General features: G+C 41.0%; 1 protein-coding gene across 3 annotated transcripts in view; it reads right to left on the bottom strand.

Moving 5' to 3' along the window:
- The window catches only part of lsamp (limbic system associated membrane protein), a 437,479-nt gene that overhangs the window by 27,170 nt on the left and 382,419 nt on the right, over window positions 1–27,890 (bottom strand). For all 3 annotated transcript variants that reach the window (XM_069703201.1, XM_069703123.1, XM_069703284.1), the window contains one exon: window positions 6,328–6,453. In XM_069703201.1, coding sequence (XP_069559302.1) covers window positions 6,328–6,453 — 126 coding nt within the window. The remainder of the gene's footprint in view (window positions 1–6,327; window positions 6,454–27,890) is intronic.

The raw sequence follows: 27,890 nt of genomic DNA, 5'->3' as shown, positions 1-27,890 counted from the left end.
ACCACTTAAAGATGTTCCTTAAACTCCTCAAATGCAAGCGATCTGTAGATGCTGAAATTAACAGATGTCACCTAAACTCCTCACATAAAAGGAATCAGTAAACACCACAATTAACTGCTGTCCCCTAAATTCCTATCATGTAAGCGTTCGCTACAAGCTACAATATACAGATGTAGCCTAAACACTGTACATACTGTTGGTAGATGTTAGCTAGTTACCACAGTGCAAAAAAATAGCATGCCACCTATCGCATGCGCAATGTCTCACACAGGTAAAGTATACATCACACTGCTTCCACAGACTATATTGTACACAGTGTCTGCCTCAGATCTTCAAAGTCTCCCTTGCTGCCTTCAGCGACGGTGGTCAAATGGAACTATTTAATGAGACACCTAATGGATGTGTTGGATTTTTTTTCTCCCCTCCATAGTCTCTGGTAATCATGGTAAACTGAATGGATCTGATAGCAATCGATATTTTCACTCTCAAATTTGATGCATACAGTGCATTAAAATCATAAAATGATAGCAATATCTACGGTCTTGACGAATTGCACGGATGAGCGAATCCAAGCCATTAGCGCTATTGATTCAGAAAAGACATGTTCTCATCAGAGGAAAGGAGATGACAGGGGACTTTTAAACTCAGATGAAACTGAAGAAAACAGCAAGACGTCCAAATAACATGGCAAAATACCGTATGTGGTTTGTGGCTGCCCTTTTGAATGACCCATAGCAGCTGTAGTTTCTGAACTGACTGCTCTATCAGCAGGGTGGCGTCATTTGTTGGTGCCTTCCAAAAACCAGTGGATATCAGCAAAACTACATTAGAGACAATGCTGTGGTTGAGGTTTGGTTAGGATTCACCACAGACGAACTCGGTTGGGTGTTGGGTAAGATTGTAGTTCGGGTTGAAATGAGTAGTTATAGCCCTTTCAAAGTTAGTAAATGAGCATCAAAGTTGAACATCATTACGACTATGTGGGTCTGGTTTAATATGATTTGACTGGGAGTGACCAAACAACCCACAAATTGCCATCAGTTTGTGATTATATCGCTAATAATTCCTGATGTATGCCTTCACTTATTACCAATTGACCCTCAATCCAGTCAGAAGGGCAAATAAAAATAAGTGAATCTCTCACATATCATTGAAAAAAACTGTTCTAACTTTAGCAGAAAATAATGTGTTCATGTCGAAGCAAAAACCTCATCTCAAGGTTAGGGAAACATCATAGCTTGAGTTAAAATTACAACTTAATGTTAATGGACCAATATTGATTAGAAATGAGAAATGAACAGTGATCTCCCGTCTTAAATTCTGATGTTTTTTTGTTTTTTTAACCCAACCATCCACCCCGATCTCCCTTTTCAATGTACCGTGTGTGTAGTAGGGCAGGTAGAGTGGATATAAATTCACCTAAAATAAGGTATTTGGGTAATTTTTAAATTATTTAGATGATTTTTTAAATGATTTTTAAACTAATTTAACTGTAATGGTTTGGGTTTATGCTGCTATATTAAAGTCTAAGGCGAGTATCATTTGTTTTCCCCCCAAAATGTGTGGGGACGTGTTGCAAGCAAGTTTTCCTAATCAGACTGTGTCACTTATATATAAACATTTGTTCTTTAGGGGCACATGCTGAAAATAATGTTTAGAAAAAGGGTCAATACTTCCTATTTTCATACACGGTATTGTGTCTGATTGTGGTAAGTGTTAAACCTTGCTTTTTATCTTCAGCAATATAAGTCAAAGAACAAATGAAACCATTTTAATGAGCACCCTGTTTGCTATGCCAGTAATAACCTACATCCATACACATAATTAAGTGTCTACTGCCTCATTGTCATCTCATATCATGCTCACAGGGTTGTAATATTTACCAAGCCACAGTATTCCTCATTACATCTGATGGCCCTCTGCGGTCTCGACACAGCAGGTTCGAAACTCTTTGTCTCAGACCTACTCTTGCAATGTATTATTAGACCTCAGGAACATGTATTCACTTCGGTCCCACAATCCCTTAATTACAATTGTAGCTCAGTCATGTGCAAGCAATTACCTGCCTGACTTCTTGTCTCGATGACAAACACAAACATTACATTTAATTGAGTCTAATTACATATCCTCTGCACTGAAAATGCTTTTTTTGGGTTTATCTTTCCATTTACCTTGCATGCCATTTTGTTATGAAGACACCAGACATGTCAGTGATGAACTAATTAGCTTTGTGATAACCACGTGAAAGAGGTAACAATAACGGAAGAAATAAGATTGCGCGGCGCTGAATTCCGGCTCCGACGTCCCTGAAAAAACAGATGCAAGCTGTAATCAAAGTGGACATCCTGAGAAACCCTGCTATTAACTATCCCATAAACAGAGTCTAAGTTTGGAATATCAATTTGGACAGTTGGCCAAAAAGGCTGGACTGCAGCAACGGAAGCATCATTTGTCCCTCAGGTTATTTGAATTGTATGGTAAATGCCTCAGGTTAACTTCTGAGCTGAAGTTTTACAGACAAGACTTTATATATCCCAGAGATGATGTACTGTCTGCTGTTTACTGACCTCTTCTTATATGCTTGTTTTGCATTGGTTGACTTTTACACATTTGTCAGTTTTAAAGCAAAACCGTTTGTTCATGTTCTATGCCCCTGTCATAAGCCTGAATTGTTTTTTGAGTGTTGTAACATTTAAACATACGTTTTTATTAATTCAAATCCATTTTAGAACTGCAGAGAAACATTGCATCATCTGTCTGATAGACCTAAATCTCTGGATGGCTGTCATTAATCTGGAGGATTGTTGTCTCATTTAGCTTGAAGAAGATGCAAAAGTGTGTTTTCATATCAGGCAATTTTCTCTGAGTGTGTTTCTGTCTGTTTGTGAGCTCTTGTATTCTCATGCTTCTCTGCTGATGAGTCTGGGAATTTTTGCAAACAGAGATTTTGGCAGTTTAGTGCTTGGATTATGATTAAATTTAGGTTTTAGAAATAAATTCAAACAGCGGTCATAAATGACAGAATATTATATTATAAATGATACTTTCTGAATGGCCTCATGGAGACAGAAGCTCAAGGAAAGTGTGTGTGTAGTGAGTCTATCTTCTGTTTGTCTTGTCTTGTGAACTCCACTGAATTATCACACATCCATGCACAGCAACATGTGCACAAAGCCATCAGTCTGAATATCAATATTCATGCGGTTATGAAACCATAAACTGCAACCAGACTTTGCACTAGAATTGGTGATTCACACTCCGGTCGCAATCTAGTCGCAACATTTGACCTCAAAACTGTCTGCAACAATTTAAAGTTATAATGACGAATAAAAACGCATCGTGACTCTTCTAACCTCGTCTAATGTGCGGTGAGCACATGGCATGAAGGACCATTATGCCGAGTAAATCAGCAGTTCAGCGTAATGAGCACGAGCAAAGATCTGATGGCCCTGCTGGATGAATGGATGGTTTTAAGCTGCACTATATGCCTGGTAACTTTGCTTAAACAGCGCAAACTGTGTACGTGACCATTTGGCAAATGGCAAATGTTAGCCTGTTGCCAATTTAAGATGTTTTTTGATGCAGGTTGGCTCACATTATTAGTCGAAAAAATGTTAAGCTGCTTCTATTCTTTGGCAAACTTAGTGTATTTCAGTTGTTTAGTTGCTCTGCTATAATGAAAACCTGTAAATCTGATTTCATTTTATATTGGAGAGAAATAAAAAGCTAAGTTACTTAAACCTAAACTGGCTGCTAATCATAATCATACCAGACACAAAAGGCCTAATAGAGTATGTTTATTTATTTACTGTTAGCAATGTTCCACATTTGCAAAATGTTTCAACTTCATTGTAAAAATATATGTGCTTTCAAGCAATCACAATGGTAGTTGCATCATATGCTTATAACTATACAAAAAAAAAAATACAAATACAAGTTTGAACCTTTATGGAAACTTGAGCTCGATTGTCATACTGAAGATTTAAGACTTGTCTCAGACTCTGAATAGAAGACCTGAGTCTCGACTTGGAATGGCATTTTGTGTTTCATGAACATCTGTGGTCCCAGCAAATAGCTGAGAGCCTCGCTAGCTGAGGGAAGCAGCATTACCGCCCAGACAGCCAGAGGCGTGAAGCAGTGAGACCACAGGCTGCCAGACATCATTATCTCTCCCAGCAGTCCCCATATGCGCTCTCGAGCTGGGCCAGACTTGTGGATTCTGGGGAGAAAGACGCCCCGCTAAACAACAACAAAAATAATAGTTCCAGTGTTTGTAAATGGGATGGGGCCCCCATTTCAGGAGCCACATTTGCCTGTGTAGACATGCAGGATCCAATCCTGCCAGGATGCTGACAGGATTTTCTTCTATCACACTGTTTCAGAAAAGAACAAGGATTTTTTTTAAGGTGGCCTGCCTACTACTACCTCAATAACACATAGAGAAAGAGAGTAATGAAAAGGAAAAGCAACCCAATGAAAATATCATACAGAACTTGCAGAGGTCGATTCTATTGCAGCTTGAGAAATCTATTATTGGATATTGCTTTCTCCATCTATCTAGACACGTTTCGATCCATTTTCTCAGAACAAAAGCTGTATAAACTTACAAAGGAGCTTTACCTCCTGTAACTTTGTAAGCGAAGTGGAGTTTGAGGGCACCCTTTTAGCTTTGCAGAAAGAAAATGAACATAGGCTTTCAGTTTTCAGCACAATTTGGTAAAACCGCCAGTCAGATCCACATGGCTCACAGAATTAGGCTGAACAAATCACTCTGCTTTAATGCAAATTGACAAAAGTGGCCACTACACCGATCCGAACGCATTCAGCTTCCAGGTGCAGGAAACAAATGTAATGATGAAACATGTCTTGAGTGCTGACAAGCTGATGCAGTAATTGATAAAGACACACAAATAGAACTGCCTTCAATCATTGCAAAGATGGCATCAGACTGAGATGTTGTCAACTCGAGCATCTTCATCCATCACACTAGCTTATCGGCAGTTGGAGCCATTTATCTTGTCTTTGAAATTGGATCAAATCAGCAACAGTACCGCCACTATCTGAGGAATGCACATAGACGGTGCACAGATGTACCAACACACTCCCTGTACAACAATTTAAAGGTGTGTTTCAACTTGTCCATTATTCATGAGAACCAGTGGAGAGAGTCCCCAATGTTAAATAACCGTGCATATACTGCAAGCCTAAAACTTGTAAATTACACAAAAATCCCTATTTGTATCTGCATTTGGATTTTTCACTGAAGTGGGTAGGACATAAACAGAAAGGTGATAGAAATGATCTTGAAATAGTTGTTCAAAACAGTTTGTTAGGGGGTCAAATGAAAATGTAACAATACATGGGATCATATTTTATGATTGCTCTTTAAAAGATGGGGGTGAGGAGAAGCAGGTGACTTTAAATCTGATCTGAATTATTCTGAAGGAAATTAAAACCCATTGGCAAAAAACATTAATATAAGCGTGATTACCATTTTTTTTCTTCCTTTTTATTTTAATGAAAAAGGTTGTCCATACTGTGACACGAAGTCCAGATGATGTGTCATCTGGTATCACGCAAAAGCATGTAATACACCCGTCAGTCCATTAGAGACATCTGTGTCATGATTTGTCTCACCTGGACATGGAAAGCAGGTTTAGCAAACAAATCTACTCAATTTGACACAAAATAAGTATTTTTTGTTATGTTATGTAGGTTAAATATGTTATATAATTAACATACTTACGTTACTTAAAAGAAAGCCAGGTTAACTTTCACTTTTTTATGGACTCGAACATGCGCCTCCCGGAGGAGAGTTCTGATGTTCTCCGTCTAACCACCCCAAGCTTATTACTCTCTGTACTTTGTCACAAAGATTTACTTTGACCTCCTTCTTTGCAGTCCTAATACTCATGTGTGTACTTGTCAAGGTTAGGGAAAACACGAGACAGTATGACATTATTTTCTAGTGGATTGGAGAATATTGTGCCCTTTGGTGTGTTACTTGGCTGCATTCTGAAGAAATCTAGTAATTATCAGCCAAGATCAGCAGAAAAAATAGCCACTTTTCTATGATTTTGAATCAGATCTAGAGATGTTTAAAGAGTTGGTTCCACTGAGGGTACATATGATGTACAGTAGTTTAATTTGACTGAATTATGATACACACAGAATGCACCAAAACTCAAGTTAAAGAAGTGATTTATCTTTCCGAGTTGCTTAAGAAAAAAAAAAGAAAAGTATTTAAATGATGTAAGAATGTGACACAGCACCGGCCAGACATCTTCTCTGGTTTATGTTAATAAGTGCAGATTGCACGATTCTTACCTGAGGGGTTGAGCAGCCGCCAGGTGATACCAGGGTCCGGCCTTCCACTGGCCAAACAGCTGAGTGTCACATTGCTGCCCTCATTCACCGTGATGTCTTCTGACACCTTGTAGATGTTAGCGGGAACTGAAAAAACAGGAGAAATTATGTCAATGAGTGTGAAGGGAAACGTGTGTTAAATCTCACACCTTAATCTTAAACCTTCACACATACTTATTTTCTTTTTACATCACTTTAATAAACCACGACCACTGAGGCTTCTTTGCTCTTTTAACATCCTTTGCCATATCTTAACGTAAACTATTGGGTATAAACAGAGTTAAAAAAAAAAAAAACACAAGCTGACCTGGATTCTCTTTTAAAGAAGGAGTTTAGAAAAGCTTTGGAGAGCCTGTTTTCCTACTGTGATATCCCTCAGAGCTACTTACAACAAACTTTCTCAACCCAGGATCCAAATAAGCAATTTAATCTGCCCTGGGACCTGAGCTCATGAAAACAGATTGCTTCTCTTGTCATATGGGGACCCACCAAACACTTGGCATTGGTTCCGAGTTCAGACTTTTTGAAAAGTAGGCTTTAATATACAAATCAAAACTTAAAGGTGTGTATGTGACACTGGTATTCAAAGCAACACGGAGCTGTTTCATCTCGACACAGCGCTTAATGATCATCCTCGCCTTGTGACCACCATCTACTCCTCACTGCTGTCACTCCCACACAGAGAGGGAAGGAGAAACCTTTACTGTGGCACAAAAAAAAAAAAAAGAAGAAAAACCTTGGATGAATTAAGGAGGTACAGTCAGCTTTAAAGTGAGTCAGCAGCTAAGATGCAATCAATCATGAAAGATGTAGAGGGTATACATTTTGGTTTTCACAAGCTGTGTGTGAGGCAGTTGGGATAAGGTGTTGTATATGCAGATATGAGGCCAGCAACATTATGATCAATGACTTTGGAATGATGAATGTTCAAACACGCATAATCTGGGCAAACAAAGAAGAGTAATGCTGTTTTTTTTCCCTTAAACTTTCACAAGATTTACTATTCTAATTTCAGGCACTGTAAGGTTTTATGCAGTATAAAGCTGCAACACAGCATGTGACGTGCGTGCCTCGCAGCTGTTGTGGGTCATCTCGAGTTTTGGCATTTTGTCTAATTTTCACGTGACGCACGCCGAGACTTGCAAAAATAAAAACAGGGAAAAGGTCTGTGCTCACGTGCACTATATAGTCATCGCAGAAACCCCATATAGACTCGAATTATATTAGGGGAACAAAAACAGGTGAAGGGAAAATATCTTTCTGGTTCGCTCTTCCTCTCTCAAACATTTAATGGCCGTTGTCAAAAGGGAAACTCAATGTAGAAAGAAAAGGCTGGCAGTAGCAACGCTGCAGTAGACACGCTGCCAGTGTGGACACACACATGTGAGCGAACCACAGCAGTACAGCGAGTCATCACGCACACGCCATGCAGGCACTGTGTCCCAGGCGTCAAATAACCCTATCCTCCCTGGAAAAACACTTGCGTTCCATCCAATGTTTAAGTGAGACTTTGGTATAAAGCCACTGAAGTCAATCAACATGGCAGAAGGTCTTTTCCTTACAAACAAAATAAGGTTTGATTGCAGCTCCTCCTTGCATGTTGTTGTTGGCAATTCAATTCTATGCTCCTAAACTTGTCAGACTGCCAACAGGTGACACTTATAACCAATATAAAGAAAGAAGGCATGGCTTCACCAGAGTGCATTTCAAGTTACTTTGAATACATGTTTTTGTTACACTGACTGTTTTTTGGTTACATAAAGTTGAAAGCCAAGTCACAGATCTGACTATTTGTAGCATACACTTGAAATATAGCAAATCGGGAGGAGGTTGGGGTAGTGAAGGCAGAGATGTTTGTTGGTGTAAATGTTTCAGCTTATAGAGATGTGTCACGTGTTGCTGTACCCTTGCATGATGATTGAATGTTTTAAGATGACTTGGTCACACCACTGATGATTGAGTCTGTGATTGTGAAGCATGAATCAAACAACTGATGCCAATCGACTGATACAAGTGTGATTTCAGTGCTCCTCCTGCAATATTACTGTTATTATACCTGCCACCTGGAGATTTGACCTGAATACAACTGTTCATATGAAATGTTCCTTCACTTCTAAATAAACCCTGAAAAACAATAACTGCAAAAACGTACTCATGAGTACCCTCCTTAAGGAGCCCCACCGGACTCTTGTGCCTTTGTGCTGGTGCACCTAATCACGGACATGATTTACAATGCATCTAGAAGATGATTTTAGCTTTTTTTTGGGTCTACTTTCTACCCTTATTTGTTGTTCATTTCAAAACAGCTGCTCATCAAATGTAGCTAGATTTATTATCCACTCTTGACCTGCATTCAACCCTCTGCTCCGAATCGAGCACATTCATAAAAGCTTGTCATTCATAGTCAGTTTATGAATAATCTTCAATCGAACAGAAAGGAGGAGAAAAGAAAGGGTCACACTCCTTCTGCAGTGAGATCCTGCTATACTATTTATTTCAAAGTCAGGAATACAGGCTTTAACAACTCTTTAGTTTATGGTCTGTCATATAGGGTTATCACTATATTCTATACTACGCTACTAATCATTAAAAATTTTACTAACGTGATTGACACCTCTTTCCCAATTATGACACAAAATGTCCTCTTGATAGAAAAACACAAACAAAAGTAAAGTAGTCATTTTCTACCATTATGCAGTGAGCTCTTCTCCTGTCACATGCCACCATCATATCTCACTAACTTTATGCCTTCTCACTCCCAAAGTTGTGTTTCTCTCTTTGCAGTTCTCCCTGCTTGCATAGTCTTGAATGAAAAAGAAAACATTTTTTGCAGGTGTCTCTGGCCCTGGAGCCTCATGTTTCTGGTCCGTGCTTACTGGCCCCAACAACTATTTATTTAAAGTCTTTTCTCTCTTCCTCTCCCCTCGCCGCAACTGGTTGAGGCAGGTGGCCGCCTGCCTCTGAGCCTGGTTCTGTCTGAAATGTGTCTCCCTGTTAAAAGGTTTTTTTTTTTTTACTTCCAGCCATCACTTATGTTTTAATTGCTGAACCGTTGGGTTCCTCTCTGTTAAAAGGTTCTTTTGTAGGGACTTTACAATGTTAAGGACCATGTTGTAATTTGTGCTATATAAATTAAATTGAATTGAATTTTATTATTCTGTTGCAAATACAATCTTTAATCTTACCCTGACAACAGGTCAAAAGATGGAGTATCCAACAACTGTGCCCTCAATTTTCAACCTAATTGATCACTTAAAATTCACTAACAACCATTATTAATTTGATAGGGCATTTGTGTTTCACCTCAACACATCCATCTATGAACAAAATGTACCTTTTTCTTTCTTTTTTTTTTTTTTTTAAAGCCATATTTTTGGATGAACAGAATCCCATAAACCCATTGAAGCCTGATAGATGTAAATTAGACTTTAAGCCAATTTCTATGGACTTACATTTAAGCCCAAACTAGTCTGTACCTTGCTGTTTCTCAAAGTAAAGAAAGGGCTCTGTCTTAGCCATCTTAAAGCATGTCGGCTGTATATAATTTATCTCTCAGGTGAAGTATGGATTGAGTTGCTGAAATGTCAGTTTTTAACAAAGTGATTGCATCAGAGGAATAAACCTTCATTTTCAGATTGAAAACATCAAGTTTATATTTATAGCAGTTAGACGTCCACATTTACAGCCATTAACACATAAAAATCAAAGTTGGGAAGTCAACCATTAAAGATTTATGTTTTACCTGTTTAAAAGTGTCAACAGCAGCACAATCAGCTGCAAAAAGCCGGCATAAAAAGTTATAGACTCCCCCAGCTCTCAACAACTGTTGTCAACTTGTCCATAAACAGGGCACTTAAACTGCAACTGCACCATTAAAGTTACTCAGAGGCCCTTCATTAAAGACTGTGACTCCTGTTGTGGCTGTAATCCATGCCAGCCAGTGTTTTGGCTTCCTCTTGAAGCGAGGCTCATTTCCAGTTTCACACCTTTAATTTTGGTTCCCATATGAAGCTGTTTGTCTTTATTTACTACAAAATAAAATCAGTGAGGTTTTTGCGTGGGCCTCGCTGGCTGCAGAACTAACAAAAACACATATGGAAAATCTATAATGAAAGCATTTAAGGATGCCAAGCGGCAAACACATTTGTAAAAAGTACATTATATGGGAATTCATATGCTATTTAAATCTGACAGGACTTGCTGTGTTGAGTTGAAATAAAGCTGGCACATTCCTCCACATCGACTGTGTTTTCAAAGAAACAATATTTCAGTGTTTGTCTCTTTCAGATTGTTTCTTCGGCAAGGTTATTATTGAAGCCGTGTATCGGTACAGCATCGCTAACAGCTTTCCCCTCAACTAACGTCTCTCTCTCTCTCTCTCTCTCTCTCTCTCACACACACACACACACACACACACACACACACACACACACACACACACACACACACACACACACACACACACACACAATATCCACAATATCCCCAAGTAACCCATCTCTCTAATACCAACTGACAAGACAGTCACAATCATGCCAAACAGCATTTTAAATAAAGTCATACAGAGTTATTGCTGTAGTCAAATGACCAAGCCAAAATGAAGATGTGTTTTCCAGATACGGCGAGATGGAAAAGCGGGATGGCGGGGCGGAGGCACTTGATTGAGGTGACAAAGAACCCAATTTATTTTTTTCAACCTCAAAAACAACCAATGCGGGGGGGGGGGGGGATTGGCTGAGTAGGATGTGTGACTGGAGAATTAATCCTCGGAAGTGCAGATAAAAATGGATCGGGGAGGAAACAACTGCTCATACTCTGATAACCCTGTCAACTCTGTAAATGGGAGGGAAGGGGGGTGGGGTTGGGAGAGAAGTGAAAAAGCTGAGGAGACGAACAAAGCAAGACAATAGTGAAGAAGAGAAGTGTGAATGACATTTCAGCTCTTTTGGCCAGCTCCTAGTAGCGCCGGGTGTCCAGCTGTCAGCAGCGACGGGGGAGGAGAGAGAAGGAAGGAGGGGAATTGTAATCTTAGTCATAGGTCAACCTTTATGGAACAATGTTGGAAAGGGCAGCAGTTTGAAAAGCTCTTCACCTCTGCAACTGCAGGAGGGATGAAGTTCATAGAGATGCTGATGTTTTCCCAATGACCCCGTTTGTGCAAATTATGGTACAGACACAGGTGTGAGCTAAACACACACATTTAACATGACACTGTGTAGATGCAGACTCACTTCAACACACATCTCTCTAGACCTTGAAGGATTTATTCTATAATTTACTCTGTTTTAACTGAAACATTTTTTTCTCATCCGCTCCCCAAAGCATTCATTTCCATTCATAATCAAATGCCACGAGCGACAGTTTACGGAAGCAGTTTTCCTCTTCAGGTTTGACAGGTTTTCGTATAAAAAAAAACCCCAACAAAACATCATCAATAAACATCATGTCCTCTCCGGCTAATGATTGCCTACTTGGTTGGGTTTACGGATTCCTCAAAAATAATAAATCTCTGATGGAAACGTTATAAATACACTGGCTTTGCTTTCAAGTCTAATTTCAAACTTCAAAGAAAGAAAGACAAGAGAGCTAAAGACAGAGAGTGAGATGGAGCAGAGAGAGACAGAGAAGAGTCATTAGGAGGGAGGGAGATCTGTTTGTGTATGTAGGTTTGTGCATTAACTGAGAGCCTGAGAGAGAAACACAACCACAGGCAGTTCCTCAGTCCCTGTGACAAGCTATTCACCATGGGGACGAATGGAAGGCAGGGAAAGCAACTGACTTGTATCTTTTATCACTGGCATTACTTACAGGCACCTATTATTTGCAACTACAGGGAAATCAGCCCGACCTAAAACGACAGCTGGTCCATTGTTTTGATGGGAGCAAAGAAGGAAGTCAGCTGAGCGAGTACACAGAGTGAGAAAGCCCGTGTAAGGATGAGGTCGAGGCCGATTGTATGGATCAAACACAAGACTTTCCACCTGGAGGCCGCTGTTGTGTCGCTGTTTTTGTCGTGAAAACGAATGTAAAACGGTTTATTCTAATTTATCTACGTAAGTTAACTTAGTATTTACCTTACATCACTGACATAATCCCATTTATGTAACGCCATACTTATTTTTACCCAATCCAGGATGTTATTCTGAGCCTAACCAAGTTACAACGTTAACCACATGATTATTATTGTTACTATGACGATGGCAGCCCTGTGCAACCCGTTGTTGGCACTGTCCAGCTGTCATACATGTTGTTTTAGGAAATTTGCTATTTTGTCGTTGAGGTCAAGTTGCAATTAACTGTGACGTCACCCACTTGTTTGTGAACTGCTATTGTAAAGCCTTGAGTTCGGCATTTCGCCCATCACCATCTTGGTTTTTTTTTGGAGCCAGAAGTGACCGTATTTGGACGAGCTGCGGGGGAGTCAGCGGTAGTTCTGACTGCATCCGATTGAGAACCCGAGGACACCATGCCCGCCCCAAGCATACCTCTTATGTCTAAATAATTACACAATAATTTCAAGGGGATCTCTGGAACCTAATCAAACAGGGAATTTAGCCAATGTTAGCATAATGACTTGTGAAAGAATTTATGGACTTTGTATTTCTTGAGATAAGTTGAATGGGAGCCGATTGGAGCCAGAGGCTTTTTGGGCTCGACCCCTAGTGGCCATCAGTGGTATTGTTCTTTTCAGACCCAGAAGCTACACTGTCTAGGGTTTAGGTATGAGGACATGTTGGTCATAGGACCACCATATATAACATATATAAGTGTTTTTGTTAAAGTGAAAAACACTTATATATGTTGTTTGTAAGTCATTGGAAATCTACGTATTCTGTTGTTTTGCTTTGAGAACATGTTGTGCAAAATACATACGAAACTTACAATCATACTTATAAATAACATACTTATCAAATTATCAAGACAATTTGATAAATCTTCCAAAAATAGTATTATAACGTGAAACCCCCAGAACAGTGGGTTTTTATGTGGCTGTAATTGACGGTTACATGTGTTAGGACCAAATGTAATCAGTGTAAATAAGCATTTATTAACCATTTATCAATAATAGTAAAATACAGACATTATATACACTTTATATCAGAACTCCTTTTATGATTGCACTGTTTTCTTGTAAATTGTGGTGGCTGATTTATGAAATATCTCTCTCTTGTTATGAACACCAACACATCATGACATTATTCTTGAGAAAAAAAAGACTAATTACTTTACAGATAAGGCTTTCACACAGTGTAACAGCAGCTGTGGATGACAGATAATGTCATGCAACAAAATCACCAAATTATATTTTAGCAAAGGATCAGAGCATTTCACTGTTACTTTTGCTTTAATGACTATGAACTGAAACTTTGATGCTAATAAACAGTCTGGGATTATTCATTCAATTTAAATTTGTTAAACCAATGATACTCAAAACAAAAAACTCGAAAATTGTATTTGACCTGCAAGTTACAGTCAAATGAAATAAAGAAATACAAACTAAAGGCATCATTTTTAGTAATATAGAAAGTGTATCTCTGTCAGTCACATTTGCAGTTGTATCTGAAGAATTACTGTAGACAAATACATCACACTGTCAGGAGTCCTGTTTTCCTCTGTTTTACCCCCCGATCACCTCCTCCTGTGTCCCCTCAGTCCCCTTGTCTGCTTGTTCTGTGTCCTCCTCTCCTCACCTCCCGTGGCCACGCCCCTCACCGGTCCCAGCAGCTGCAGCCACTCACCTCAGATCACCACCTGCAGGTGTGCTGCATCTCCCTGATCACCTCCCCGGACTATATGTACCCTGCCCCTGCACTCCTCTGGTTGTCGGTTCATTAGTTAGTCCATCTGTCCGTCCCTCCCTCCCTCCCTCCCGTTCCTGTTCCTGTTCCCGTTCCTCCGGCTCCTGTTCCACCTGCGGAGCTACCTGTTGGCGTCACCAGTCGGTGGAGTTGCCCTCCCGACTCGGAGGATTATAGACTCTGCTTTTTCCAGCGGTCCTGTCCGCTGGTCTGCCGGCTGCCCTGCCAGCCGTGTCTCCCCGGATCAGTCAGTTGAGTTGCCCTCCTGACTTGGAAGCAAGTGGACACTGCAGGTGCCACCTTTTGGTTTGTTTGTTCATTTGTTTGTTTTTATTTATGGAAATAAAGACTGTATTTTGGAACCGATACCCGAGTCTGTGAGCCTGTGTTTGGGTCCTGGTAAAACACCCTGTTCACAACACACAGACTGATACTGAAGTGCATTTTAAAATCACGAAATAAGAAGCTTGTTTTATTGCTGCTTGCATCTGCCAAAGTCTTATATTTTTTAGTTTCTAGTACTTTCTGTTCCTCCCGCTCTGCGTTTGTTCCACTCTGCACTCCATTTCTTATGATCACAAGTGTTATATTCTCCTATGCATCAACATTACGCTCACCTTTTTCCTTGGTCCATTTGAAATGCAGCCATTTTGGACATGAAATCAGCCTCTGAACAAAAGCAGGGGAGGCAGCAGGGAACACAGGATGCCACCTCACCCACCTGGTTTCTGTCAGATTGCTTTATATTCAAGTTAAACTGTTCATTACAATTCAAACATGACTGTGCCAAACTCTATTCCACTCTTTAGGACACATCACGGAAACGGTAAACAACAAGATAGCTTCGGGGTCTGACTGTGAAATTCATTCACTTTCCTCGCCCCATCACATGCTATTGGTTAAAACAACAAAATACATGTGAATTTATGGGCATGAAATAAGCACTGTCAAAACAAAATCATGACTTTTTTCTTTTACAAGCAGAGCGAATCCACAGTTCAGTTCTTCAATCAAAGACTTTGAAGTATTGTACAGCAATAAATCATTAATATTGTCAGCTGTTCTGTGCATACCATTTTACAGGTTTTCTAGCATTTCCTTTGGGCTCACTTCCCTCCCTCTGACATTTACCCCCTGCTGGCTCTCAATGTGACATTTGGAGGATTGATGTGGCAGCGAGTGCAGAAGACGCGTGCGATTATGTTCAGTTAATTTAAAACCATTAGAAGATAATCGGGAGGAAAGCACTCGCAGCTCTTTAGCTTTTAGCTTTTAGTGCTTGGAAGCTTTACAGCCAATTACCTGCTTTTTATAAACAAGGTCCGCTTGGAAAAAAAACAAGACAACCCCCCCCCCTGCAAAAAAACCCACGATATAACCAGCCTGTTGGCCACCAGGACGGCTTCTGTCAAAACTAAGTCATTGTTCAGACAGCAGGCAAATTGGATTTGTTTCTCAAATCAGATCTTTGGGACAGACAGCGATATTACAAAGACAAAGAATATTATTTGAAAGTGAGGATCTGATATGGTGTGACATCACCATCATATCTGCATGTGTTGCTGTGGTAGCCACATGTACATAGTTACGCTGGTGACGCAGCTTTCCAACAAAGCATGACAAATGGAGGTCCCTCATCTTGCCATCCAAACAATCACTGTCAAGTTGCGGTGCAGCACTCCTCAATAGCGCTAAACTCTGACAGCGCTCCGCTACTAGCATACATTCTGCTCACTCTGTCATTCTGAAAATGACGTCCTCGTTGTGTGTTGTATTGCGAACGATGCAGGAAATCCAATCTGAGCCACGGGGCCGCCCGGATTGAGATGCATCTGAAGAAATCGGATTGAAATCACATTCAAAACACCTCTAAATGTGGTTCAAATTTTAATTGCAAAAATTGAATTTAATGTTTTTTTTGTTTTTGTTTTACCCAAAGGCCTTCACTCTGTTGAACAATTAATCTATCTGTATGTTCTAACTGTATATATATATATATATATATATATATATATATATGTCTATTCATGTCTGTTTCTGTGTAAGTACATTAAGAGCAAGTTACAACCAGAGTTGAATTCCTTGTATGCATCTCTGGCCAATACAGCTTATTCTGATTCTGATTTGGCTTTCCAAACTTTCCAAACTTAAACTGGATATGAATAAAATAGATGTGGGCTGGCAGTCTGAACAAAGTCTAAATGACTGAGTAACGTTGCTTTGAACGATCCCCCACTGAATCCTAATGGTGGTGGGCATTTGCATCCATGCCTGTGTCTGCTTGATTTGAGCTTTTTCCTGCATCTCTGACTTTGACACAATGATCCTCACAGTTCAATCTGTTGTTGCAGAAACTAAAGGAGCAACAATGAGGGAATTTTGATCATTCACGTGCTGAAAAGGAGAGACTATCATCAATCTTTTTCTCTGGATTTTGACCATTTGAGGTCAAAGTAGGAGAAGTGCAGAAAACCCGAGCCCACACTAAAATCTTTGATAGATCTGATGCAAAAATGTGGACTCTTACACATCGTTTTTTTTTTTTTTTTTTTTTTTAAATAAAAAGTGCCAAAGGAAAACAGAGAAAGAAACACAATGTAATTGCCATGCTGCATCTTCAAAATCTCTGCAATGTGCTCGTGTTGATAAAGAATATCTTAAACACTAAGCCTTATGGCTGAGCTGTCGCTTGTACTCTACTGATACACGCACACACCTGTAATTTTACACACAAGTACAGTCGCAAACGCACATTTTGTTCTCTGTGGTGCAGACAGTATGGCACCATACAGCATGACTCATTGTTGAAATCCGTAGTTGATCCCTTCCATTATTAATGCTGACACTGTTACTCGATGTAATGACAAGGTACATCTGCACTGCATGAGTGGCGCGCACACACACACACACACACACACACACACACACACACACACACACACACACACACACACACACACACACACACACACACACACACACACACACACACACACACACACACTTTGCTAGTACTATCGCATCATCACATGCAAAATGTAGAGGAGCACCGATCTCGTTTGATCCGAGACCTCGGGGTGTGTTTTCTGCAGCGACACACTCGCTAATTCCTCTCCGCCTGGCTCTGCAGAATTGAAATAAAGAGAATACATGGATTGGGGAAGAGATGCTGATGTTAGTGCTGCGACCTGCAGTGCCACCGGGGGGGGGGTCCGCCATCCTCCCGCCCCCGTACGCACTCAAACCTCTATGGAAAAACTGAGGAGAAGCAGAAAAGGTAGACGAGAGAGTTGATGACAAAGAAGACGCCACTTCTCCCTCGTCGCAACTGTAGCCGTCAGCTGCAGCGGTACTTTAAAAACCCAAGACGCCGGTGAAACTTTCAAAGGAAGCACCGGATATGAGACGGATGCAATGGCCTGCTGCGGGCGCAGACAGAAGCAAGGCAAGGGAAAAAGAACGAGCTTTTTGGTGTTGTTTTTTTTTTTTTTTAATTTTTTCTCCAGAGGAGGACTTTCTGTATTTGAGACCCATCACTTTTCCATCCATTCCTGACATCCCGAGACCTCACAGCTACTTGGGGACACCAAGGTGATTAATTAAGGAGATGGTTTCTCAGTCTGTGTTGAGAGGTGATTTTCCAATGAGGGTCCCGCTATGGCAGCAACTCGTAAATCACATGAACATTTAATTGGTGTTTGCACTGAAAGAGGGAAAACAAGAGGTGGGAGGTAAAAATGTATAGTAGCAGTTTTTGCTAACAAGCTCTACACAAGCAGCCAGAAAGCAGCCTCAAAGAAGAGACATTTATATATATATATATATATATATATATATATATATTTATTTTTTAAATTTTTTTTATAAAACTAACTAAAGGCAGCTGTTGCCCTTCTGAAAAATGTGTTTATATATTCCATATGAGATATTATTCTTATCTCTGCTTAACGCACATACCTTCGTAAGTCCTTTGCCTCCTCAGGAGCAATAGCTTTGTGCTTTAAGCTTGGCATCCACAAAGTGCCGAGGACTTGCCAAAAAAAGGCAAAGCGGATTTTGCATTCAAGCCATCAGATGATTTAGAGGCCTGCGATATCATCCCGCTCATGATAATGAGAAAAACAAAGATGACTAGGCAAGCTAAATCCAAGGTTAGAGAGTCTTGGCTGCAATGGCTGCCTCTCCCTTCACAAGTACCATTTCTTCAGCTGACTTATACCACTTCCTGCCCTTTGCTCTCCCACTGCCCAAACACCATTCCTCATGATGTCACTTTGTCCACGCAAAGGTTCTTGGAGTTCAAAAGCCCTCCCACAACCCACACATACCTATGTAGCATTAGATCAGATGCCTTTCATAACCCCACATTTCCCATTTTCCTCCCATTGTGAAACCACCACCACCTCTACTTTCTCATTCTAAAGCTATTTCAAGTCTCCTACAGAACAGCTGGTTCAGCAAAAACCTCAGATAAGGAGGGGGTCACAGGTCGCTGTGCAGATCAGCTATTCATTTGAGTGTTTCTATCATTCTTGTTTCAGTAAGAAACAATTAATGATACTATTATTTTCAACTATTTTAAGTTTTTATTATTAAATCGGCGACACCAAAATAAACAACATTTTTAACTAACTGAATTCTATTCAAAATCAACAAAATTATAAATCTATAGCTGTGGTGGTTAGATTGAACAAACACAAATTTAACAAATGATCTTTTCCATTGAAACAATTACTTGCGCAGTTGACCAGTTTGTAGATAATGCATATATGCTTAAAAGAGCGCCGATATCTTTTAATACACCGCAACAGCAGGCCGAGACGGTATCTTGTTGATTCATGCAAATTAGTAAAACTGGAAGTTCAAAGCAACAATGTAGTGTCTCTTTGTTCGCTCAGGCGTTAAAAGAGGTCTGTCAGATTACAGCTTGACTTATTATCAGCGTAATTCCCCTGCTCCTCCGGGTCTCGCAAAGGATGTTATGTGGAAATCAAACCAGCCATCAGCACTAACTAATCAATACTACTGAATTTCCCCCATTTGTTATGATTGACTAGATTAGTGAAACCCATAACGCGGATAGTGAGTGTGCATATCTGTGTGGGCCCTTAAGTGTGTGTGTGTGATTATGTGTGACCATTAACAATTCAGACGTCTCCCCAGACAGAAGGCCTCCAGTCTACTTGGTTTGCATCCATTAACTTTTAACCTGAGACTGGGTTCAAAGGTTCTTTATTTCAGTGTGCAGCATCGCTGATGGACTCTCACCATCCTCTCTCTCAAATGAGCAATGGGACCGATGTGCACAGGCCATAATGATGTAATATGAATTGAAAGAAATTCACTCACCCAAAAGCATGAGGAGCAGCGTATTGTCTGATTGCTTTTTACTCACATTATAGCACTCCTCATGATGAGTCAACTGACCTCTGTGTGCAGCAACAAACATAATATTACATACTATTGTGACCACCTGGCCAAATACGCTGCTGCTCCGTCACTCGCCGTCAAAACCGTGAACCTCACAAGTGTTTTAGAGATGCTCTGGCCGAGTCGTCTGGACATATCAGTTGACTTTGAGAAGCGACTGCTCACGTATCCTGTTGTGAGGTAATCAACGTTATTCACTTCATCCGTTAGCCTTCATAATGATCTCTGTCTTGCTCTGTTTTGTTTCAAATAGACAAGTCACCAAAGTATGATGCTCTCAGCGTGCCATTTCAACGTGACTTCAAAGTCTGTTTCATTAGTCTTCCTACAAACTCTGTAAACACAGTCACATGTCGGCTCCTGGTCTTCTCCCTGTGAGCTTAACAGGACTTTTATATGGCTGAGAATCCAACAGTTCAACCTATGGATATACCTGCAGCTCTCCGTGATGTGATACTGCAACAACCAGCTTACAGCACTCCTTCCTCCTGATCCACACATCGCAGTAAGCACTTTAACGGTTTAGTGCCTGTGTGAGCACTATGCTACGGTACATTCACGACGCAGCACAAGTCGAGTCAAGGCTGTCACAGGGAATTTCATGAGCTGGTTCTTTTCCTTCCTCAGTGAGGCCGAGCACAGGGGGCAAAGTGCTTGTTGGTAAATACCACAAATGATGGAGGCCAAAAACAAAAACGGTTTAATCAGAATGGATTTGAATTCCTAATTGTTTTTTTTAAAAGCACAACAGAGAGAATGTTTGGTTTATGGTTTCACAACTGAATGTCTATACTGAAATATAACTTATAGAAAAGGAGTTGTGATTCATTATATTCCCCAGGTGCAGATGCACATGCTTAACTGATGCAATGAAAAATCAAGTTAGGATATCGGTGCATGCAGCACGGGCATTATTAACCAATCACTCTTTGCAGAGTATTCTCTGTTTTCTGTATCTTAAAAGTTAGTTGCTTGAACAAAACAAGGAAGGTCTATTTTTTATGTTTTTTAACTGAAATGATTGAAAATCAAAAGGAGAAGAGTAATAGCTTCCAACTGAAAAGCTATCAGTGTGTGTGTGTGTGTGTGTGTGGTCTCCAGCTGAGTGTGTCTTAAAACACAAGTTGTGGTAACATTGATTGAGGAAATCTATAGCAGACAGAGTTTTCGCAACTCAGGGAGTGTGTCACTGACTCAGAAATGTGAAAACGAAGTGCTGCCATTGTGTTCGTGTTGATTGGGTTCCAGATCAGGAGACTCTCTTGCGGGTCTTGCTGTGTGAAGAGCTGTGAACAGCTGTTGGAGTGGAGTGTACCTGACACACTCAGCTGGAGACCACCACACACACACACACACACACACACACACACACACACACACACACACACACACACACACACACACACACACACACACACACACACACACACACACACACACACACACACACACACACACACACACACACACACACACACACAAAGTCTCTGACTGGTCTCACAGCTGCTGTTGATGTTGCCGCTATAGCGACTGATAGGAAGGGTGTGTTCACCATTGCGCTCCCCCTCCTGTGTCTCAGTAGGTGTCATTGTTGCTGCCTTTCAACTTCCTCCTCTGTTCATGCAAACATTTAAACGCAAATATTTATTTTGTACACCGACAGTATCTTACGCATGTGTAACCACCATCTCTGCGTCTCCTTCACCCGCCCATTATTCCTCACATTTCTGCCGCCATTGCGTCTCCTCAACTCTTGCTTCATCCCTGTCACTTTTTTTTCCTTTCCTCGCTATTTCCTCCCCTCGCTCTGCTTCTGCACTTGGCCTTGAGCTGCAGTGTAATGAGCAAGTGGCTGGAGTTGAGTGTATTCTAGCTCTGAGGAGAGATAACAAGCCCATATGTTATTTACCAGTGGCCAGTGGCAGACGACCTGCGCCAAATCTCAAAGACCCTCTCAGGGAAAAATATTTCCCATCAAATCTGTCGGTGCCATCAAAGTGGGAGGGGGAGGCACATACTTGACAACACTCAGCGACTGTCGCTGTGAGATGTCTATGCATTAGAAAGCAGCATACTGTAATGAAGAGCCATAAATATTTGCCCTTCATGATTGATGAGTCATTTTCTTCTCATTAGTGAGAGGCCTCTTTCGATTACAGCACGTGTGCTTCAACAACAACAACAAAAAAGACTAAGCCATATCAGAGATTTTAAGTCTTTTTTCAGAAATGTATCTTAGGTTAGGTTAGGTTAGGTAATTACTTTATTAATCCCCGAGGGGACATTTTTTAAATTAATCTTCAATGAAGTCACACTTTTGCTTTTTTACACACAGTCAGATGATAACTTTTTCAACAAGGCTTCACCAGCCTGCATCAGTTTTGATTAATTTAACTTGTCTCTGCCTCGGCATCTTTTGAAAAGCAGTCCTTAATCAGAAAGACATCCAGCAAGACATATGCTCCATCATGAGTGTTTAGCATTCTCCTGCCACACAGACGACTTGGTATGCATCAGCACTGGCAAACATATGGCCTCACTAAATAACATGCTAGACATCTGGTGGGGCAGTGGGCACTCGGAGATGTAGCAGCCAAGAACATGGACTAAAAAACAGGATGTGCACCAAATCCAAATATGGTCACTTCTGACTCCAAAACGTCAAGATGTGACAGCCAAAATGCCAGAATCGAGACACAAATTACAGCTAAGGCTGATGGATTCTCCTCTCACTAACTCTTTTGTCATTTCGGACCATGTCACCCCAACCTGCCCAGCAGCTACCACTGCCCCCCTGCGAGCTCCCCAGTCACCTGATTCCCCACATTCACCTGCTGACCAGTTTCCCATTCTCTATTTGGACCCCGTTTCCCTTAAGTCAAACTCACACTGCAAGATGAGCAGGGATTTGGCCACAATCTTGGCATTTTGTATTAAAAAATACTGTGATTTTCCTGCCTAGTCAAACTTTAAAACAAAATGCCAAGATTGTGGCCAAATTCCTGCTCAGACCAGTCACAGGTATTCTTTAGTTTGTAATAGTATTATTTGTTATTATTATTTTATTACAATCTGAGTGTGGCATTAGTTTTTGCCACTCCTTGCCTGATTTTTCTGCCTTTTCCCCATTGACTTGTCTTTGAAGATTCAAGTAAAAGTAAACTATTATCTTTTACATTGAAGTTGTGCTTATGATTCATGCTTGCTTTTTCTGAGCTGTGACAGACCAGCAAACCAACACCACCATCCCTTGAGCCACACCGCTAGCATGGCTAGAAAGATAATGTATGGTTCCTGCTCACACTGAAGACGGCTTGTGCTTTTTCTGACAGCAGAAAAAAAGTAGAAGAAAGGTAGGGAAGTTGTTTGCATCCACATGGGCCTGGGCAGTGCTGATCCTGATACATCTGAGCCAACAGGAGACCTCTGAAATCAGATATCTCTCAGTACGTGTCTGAAGTGCCAGCTGGTGCCGCTAACACACACCAAGTGTGCACAAGAGCAACTATTTCCCATACTTCTTTTTCTTGCTTTAATGGGCTTAGATGGATGTAATAGGTGGAAGTCATGAATGGACCACAGCAGTAATGTCCTGTTCAAATTTCTAAAGAATATGTGTGTACTCTTTTCAATATTGCTCTCATGTCTCTTAGGAGAACCAATACATGTCTATGCCTCTGCTTTTATCCAGCCCATAAAAGTGGGATCAAGGCCCAAGCAGTAGGATTAACCTGAACCGCAGCAGGGCTGAGTGGAAGAAAGTCCCCCCCCTTACCGGTAGTGCAACACATAAGGGCGTCATTCTTAAAAGGCACACACAAGCCAATATACTTGCCAATACAGGGCCAGTGCAACATATTGCAACACACCAGACACACACAACCTCTACACACACCTAACCTCATCTTTTCCTCTCAGCAGAAACCAACTGAGGTCAGGTTTAACTGTACCACTCAATCTCTCTTCTAGAGGCATTCACAAGCGTGAGGAGCACCAAGCCAAAGGGCTGTCCATCTATTTGACAAGCACGGGTCACACAGAGGATGGAAAACGATGGAGGAAAAGGATACTAGCGGGTTCGAAACAAGTAATGGGGATACGTGCCGGGAGCGTAGGCCATAGATAAGAAATAGCGGGTCCTTTTATTAGATAGGACCGCGGACATGCTGGCCAGAACCGATGGCCACCGGCTCGCCTGGTTGGTCTGTGAAATATGGCAGCTGGTTCACCTGCAGCCCCGGTCAGTACCCCCGCTGTCATGTGTGTCCATGGGATGCTTCCATTTAAATGCATGAGAGCACCTCTCGCAGCCAGCATAAAGAAGATTAAAGGAGACTGCAGTTTTATTTTATTTTATTTTATTTTTTAGAGATTCAGTCTCAGCAACATAAGCCTCAGCAGCCCAGGGAGAAAAAGGGAATTGTAAATTGTTGCTTTCATTAAAACTTCAAGGAGTCAGTTTCATTATGAAGCTTCAAAGGCAATGGAAAATGTGTGCGGCTGTTTCTCCCACTCTTTCTCTCCCCGCCTCCTTCCTGTGCTTCATCCAGGAATAATGGAATAACGGCCAATGTGACCATGACTTGTAATCTCGTCCCCGGAGGGATGCTGTATATGGATGTGTCTCTCGTCGCCGGCCTACTGTCATGCTCACGGCAGGCATAATTAGACATGGCAGAGATTGCTGCTGGCCTTCAACAAGACATCTGCAGGGTTTTTCAAGTGCTCGAACACTCAACTTCAATTCCCTTTTACTGTTAGGAATGTTTACAGGCTAAAAAAAGGTCAAAGTGTTTTTAGAGATTCCTAATTCAAATGTGTAGGAGAGCATTTAAAGCTGCACCTAACACAACTTGAGGCTAAAGCCAATGTGGAAGTACTTTTAAGTGCAGTGGCATTAATGGCCGATTTCCATCAAAACGCAATATATCTTTAAAGATACTAAGCCAATAATGCTTTTAATGTCATTATTGGTCTCAATTTATCCATTAATAGGATTTGTAGGCTTCTACAATGTTTTGATGTCTCTGTGTGGTTGTTGATTGAAAGCTGCTGACAGTTCATTTGTCTGTTGTTCTCCCTGGCTCCTGAACTCACCTGGTTTCTGAGTCTGTTCAAAGAATATGCACGGATTTTTCTGCATAAAAAGTAGTAGTTGTAAGTCTACAGTTTTTGTGATTAAGGAGTTAGACAAACAAGACCATTGACGGATGCTGTCACATGACATTTCAGCACGTTTAAGTTTGTGCCTCATTACAATACCTGCCTTCTTAGCACAATGTAGCTAAAAGAGCTCACACTAAACCATTAGCCCACACTTTTTTATTCAGAAGGTCTTCTCTACAAATGAAAACGCTCGTAGTTACTGAAAGCTGAAATTCTGTGCTTCAAACTGATTCCAATCCAAACCAGTGGGTGTCATCACACCTCACTATGTCCATATTAATATACAAACTGTGGTGATGAAGAATTTATGGAGATTTATCGACAGAAAGTTCAAGTATTTTGTTTGGATTTTTATGGGCTTCAACATTCAACTCTCAGTATTCTTAAAGCATCATTTTAGGCCCCAGGTAACTGTTTTCAGTGATAAAAACCTCTAAAAGAGTACAGTACTGGGCTGACCAAGTCAATAGCCTGTGTAAATAGTGAAGCATTTAGCAGCTAAGAGCCATATATTTGCCTCAGGAGTTGGTAGCAACCAAAGTAAAGGCAGTTGGAATACTGGTCTTAATCGGGTAGCCAGAAATTAAACTCCAAATAAATATTAAATTGTAATCAATATTGTATTTAGAGTTGTTATTATAAGAGGCCAAAACTGTTGCTGTAGCCTTAACAATCAAATACACAAAATCAATGGGTGTCGTCATCTGAGAGACAAAGACACCTTAAAAAGGCTGCTATATGCCAGAATCTTCACTGGGTTCATGGCTTCAGGTGCTGCACTCGATGTGCTCCTTGGTGGTTGGTGAAGCTTTGACGTGCAGGAGCTTTGTCTTCAATGAGACGGCTGTGCAGCTTGGCGAGAAAGAACTTTTGTTTGCTCTATTTCTTTTGGTGAGCGGAAGCCTCATTGATCTTTCCTAACATGATATTTTTCAGACTGGTATAAGGAAGAGTCATCCTGCTGAAAGAATGTAGTCTGAACTCCATGGCTGGCGGCAGTACAAGCAATAATGTGTACGTTGGTGTGTGATCTCGGTGCTGTAGCAGCAGAGCCAGACAGACTGCCGATATCTAGAATTAATGAAAGCCATACAGCACCTAATCCACTCTTCCCCACTACGTCTCTTTGAATTGCTCGACTCCCCTCAGTCCGTCTATCTCCCTTCCTGTCCACATAACCCCATGGTTGGTGTTAGTTAGAGGGGGTAACAAAACACCTCGGCAACAGCACAGATAAGGGGTGGTCCGAGATACGCGAGTGAGAGGGGTCTTCAGGGGCAGAAGAAAAAAAGAAGAAGGAGGAGTGGAAAGAGGTGGAGAGGACGATAGTGGGTAGATGGCTTCACAGGCACTACTGAAAGGTTCTGATTGTCCCATGATAATTGTGAAAAAGGTCAGTCCTCCTCTTTGCCCAGACTGTAGAGCAGGAGATATGCACAGACACAGAGACACACATAAGTGTCCACACGCACACTTGTACCCTCCTGCTAGGGTGCTCTTTAGCGCGCCACGTCTGCCTTTTGAGAGTTCGGCGGATTAGGTCTTTAAATACCACTGCATTGTGATACAAAGATGGAAGAAATGAAAGGAGGGAAGTATGGAAGAGTGTGGAGGAAGAGGAGGCATTTGATGACTCCTATCTTTTAGTCAGAAATTCAGCTATGCCTAGTGAGGATAAAGGTTATTTTCTGTGGCTGAGTTAGAGTCAATGATACGGTTACAAACAAGCATAAGAGCTCTCGCCAGATACAACATAAAAGTTAAAACCACTAACGTGCTGGAGGGGAATGCGGCAACATTTTTTGTCTTCGACTTCCTTTTCAGGCAGGGTAAATATAACTACACGAACGACATGCTGTTGTTGCGTTACGCCTGTCAAGTCTCTGTACACCGGAGCAAGTGTCTGCAGTATATTAACATGTGCCACTTCTTAATGGACACAACATTGAAATGGGGTCACAGCAGCCAGAGAAACAGCTGCTTATGGGACGATTCAATTTGTCTGCTACTTTATAGTCATTCTGTTTCTGTGACATTTATGAATGGATAATGCCATCTGTCTTGGAGGGAAAGCTGCTCGCAAGGACGCTTGCAGTGATAACTTGTAGATTTAAGAGCTAATCCAGATTGCCTGGCCAGACTAGTTCTTGTCATAAACCCAACAAAAGTAAGACTTATGATGCTGCATTGAAAAATAAGCAAGAAGGCAATATACAGTCCAGGGAATACTACTTGTTGTTTTATCTGTGCTGCACTATAGTCTCAAATAAAAGCAAGGTTCGAAAAAAATAAAAGTTTGAAACATTGTTTTTTATTAGGTTGAGATCTAATGAATTGTTAACTTAATGACTTGAATCATTTCATACAACAAAACTGCTGACTTTCACTCAAGAACTACAATATCCAGTCAATGCTGATTTCAATCAGCTGATTAAGCAAAGTCATCAAAGAGGTGAAAAAGAAGTACAGAAAAAAAGCAATGAAAAGTTAAAAAGAAAGCCACCTCCTGCATTTGGATACCAACACGGGATCAATAATATTGACAAGCTTCAGTAAATATGGGAAAGAACAAAGACACGCAAGCGTGCACTTGGACACATATGCACTCATTGTATAATCACTGACAGCAGCACAATGGATGTCAAAATCCGTCCGCTTGTTATGGCTCATTTAGTTTGTACGAATCAACAGAATGACTTTCGATTTAGTCGTAGAAACTGATTACAACAGCGATGTGAGTCACCGCACAGGGAAAGTGCATTCACTCACCGACTGTGGTTACTATTATTTCACTAACCGATGAATCAGCCACGTCAAATAAACATAGAATGTTGGCAACACTGGTGGAAATCAGAGTCCAACAAGCTGTAGCATTTCTGATTGGGGTCAGTATTCGGCTGGCAGATTGTCTGTCACAGTAAGGGCTGAATGGACTAAGAGTTCCACTCCTGCAGGATGAGTGTTACAGGACGACCTTATGAGATGAATGAATCACGCCCCATGCCTCTGCATTTCATGAAACACATTTGCATAGCATATTGAGATCTGCTGAGTTTGCTGAAACACTGTTGCTGTGTGTGAGTTTGAATAAAGGACTGTATGAAAATAATTGGGGTGGGGATTTAAGCT

This window comes from Brachyistius frenatus, unplaced genomic scaffold (assembly GCF_029030835.1).
Source record: "Brachyistius frenatus isolate BFR_SWC_R1_liver_20210118 unplaced genomic scaffold, ASM2903083v1 Contig_1, whole genome shotgun sequence".
Taxonomy (NCBI): domain Eukaryota; kingdom Metazoa; phylum Chordata; class Actinopteri; family Embiotocidae; genus Brachyistius; species Brachyistius frenatus.
The sequence above is the reverse complement of the archived record's forward strand: the minus strand, read 5'-3'. Positions and strand labels throughout refer to the sequence as shown.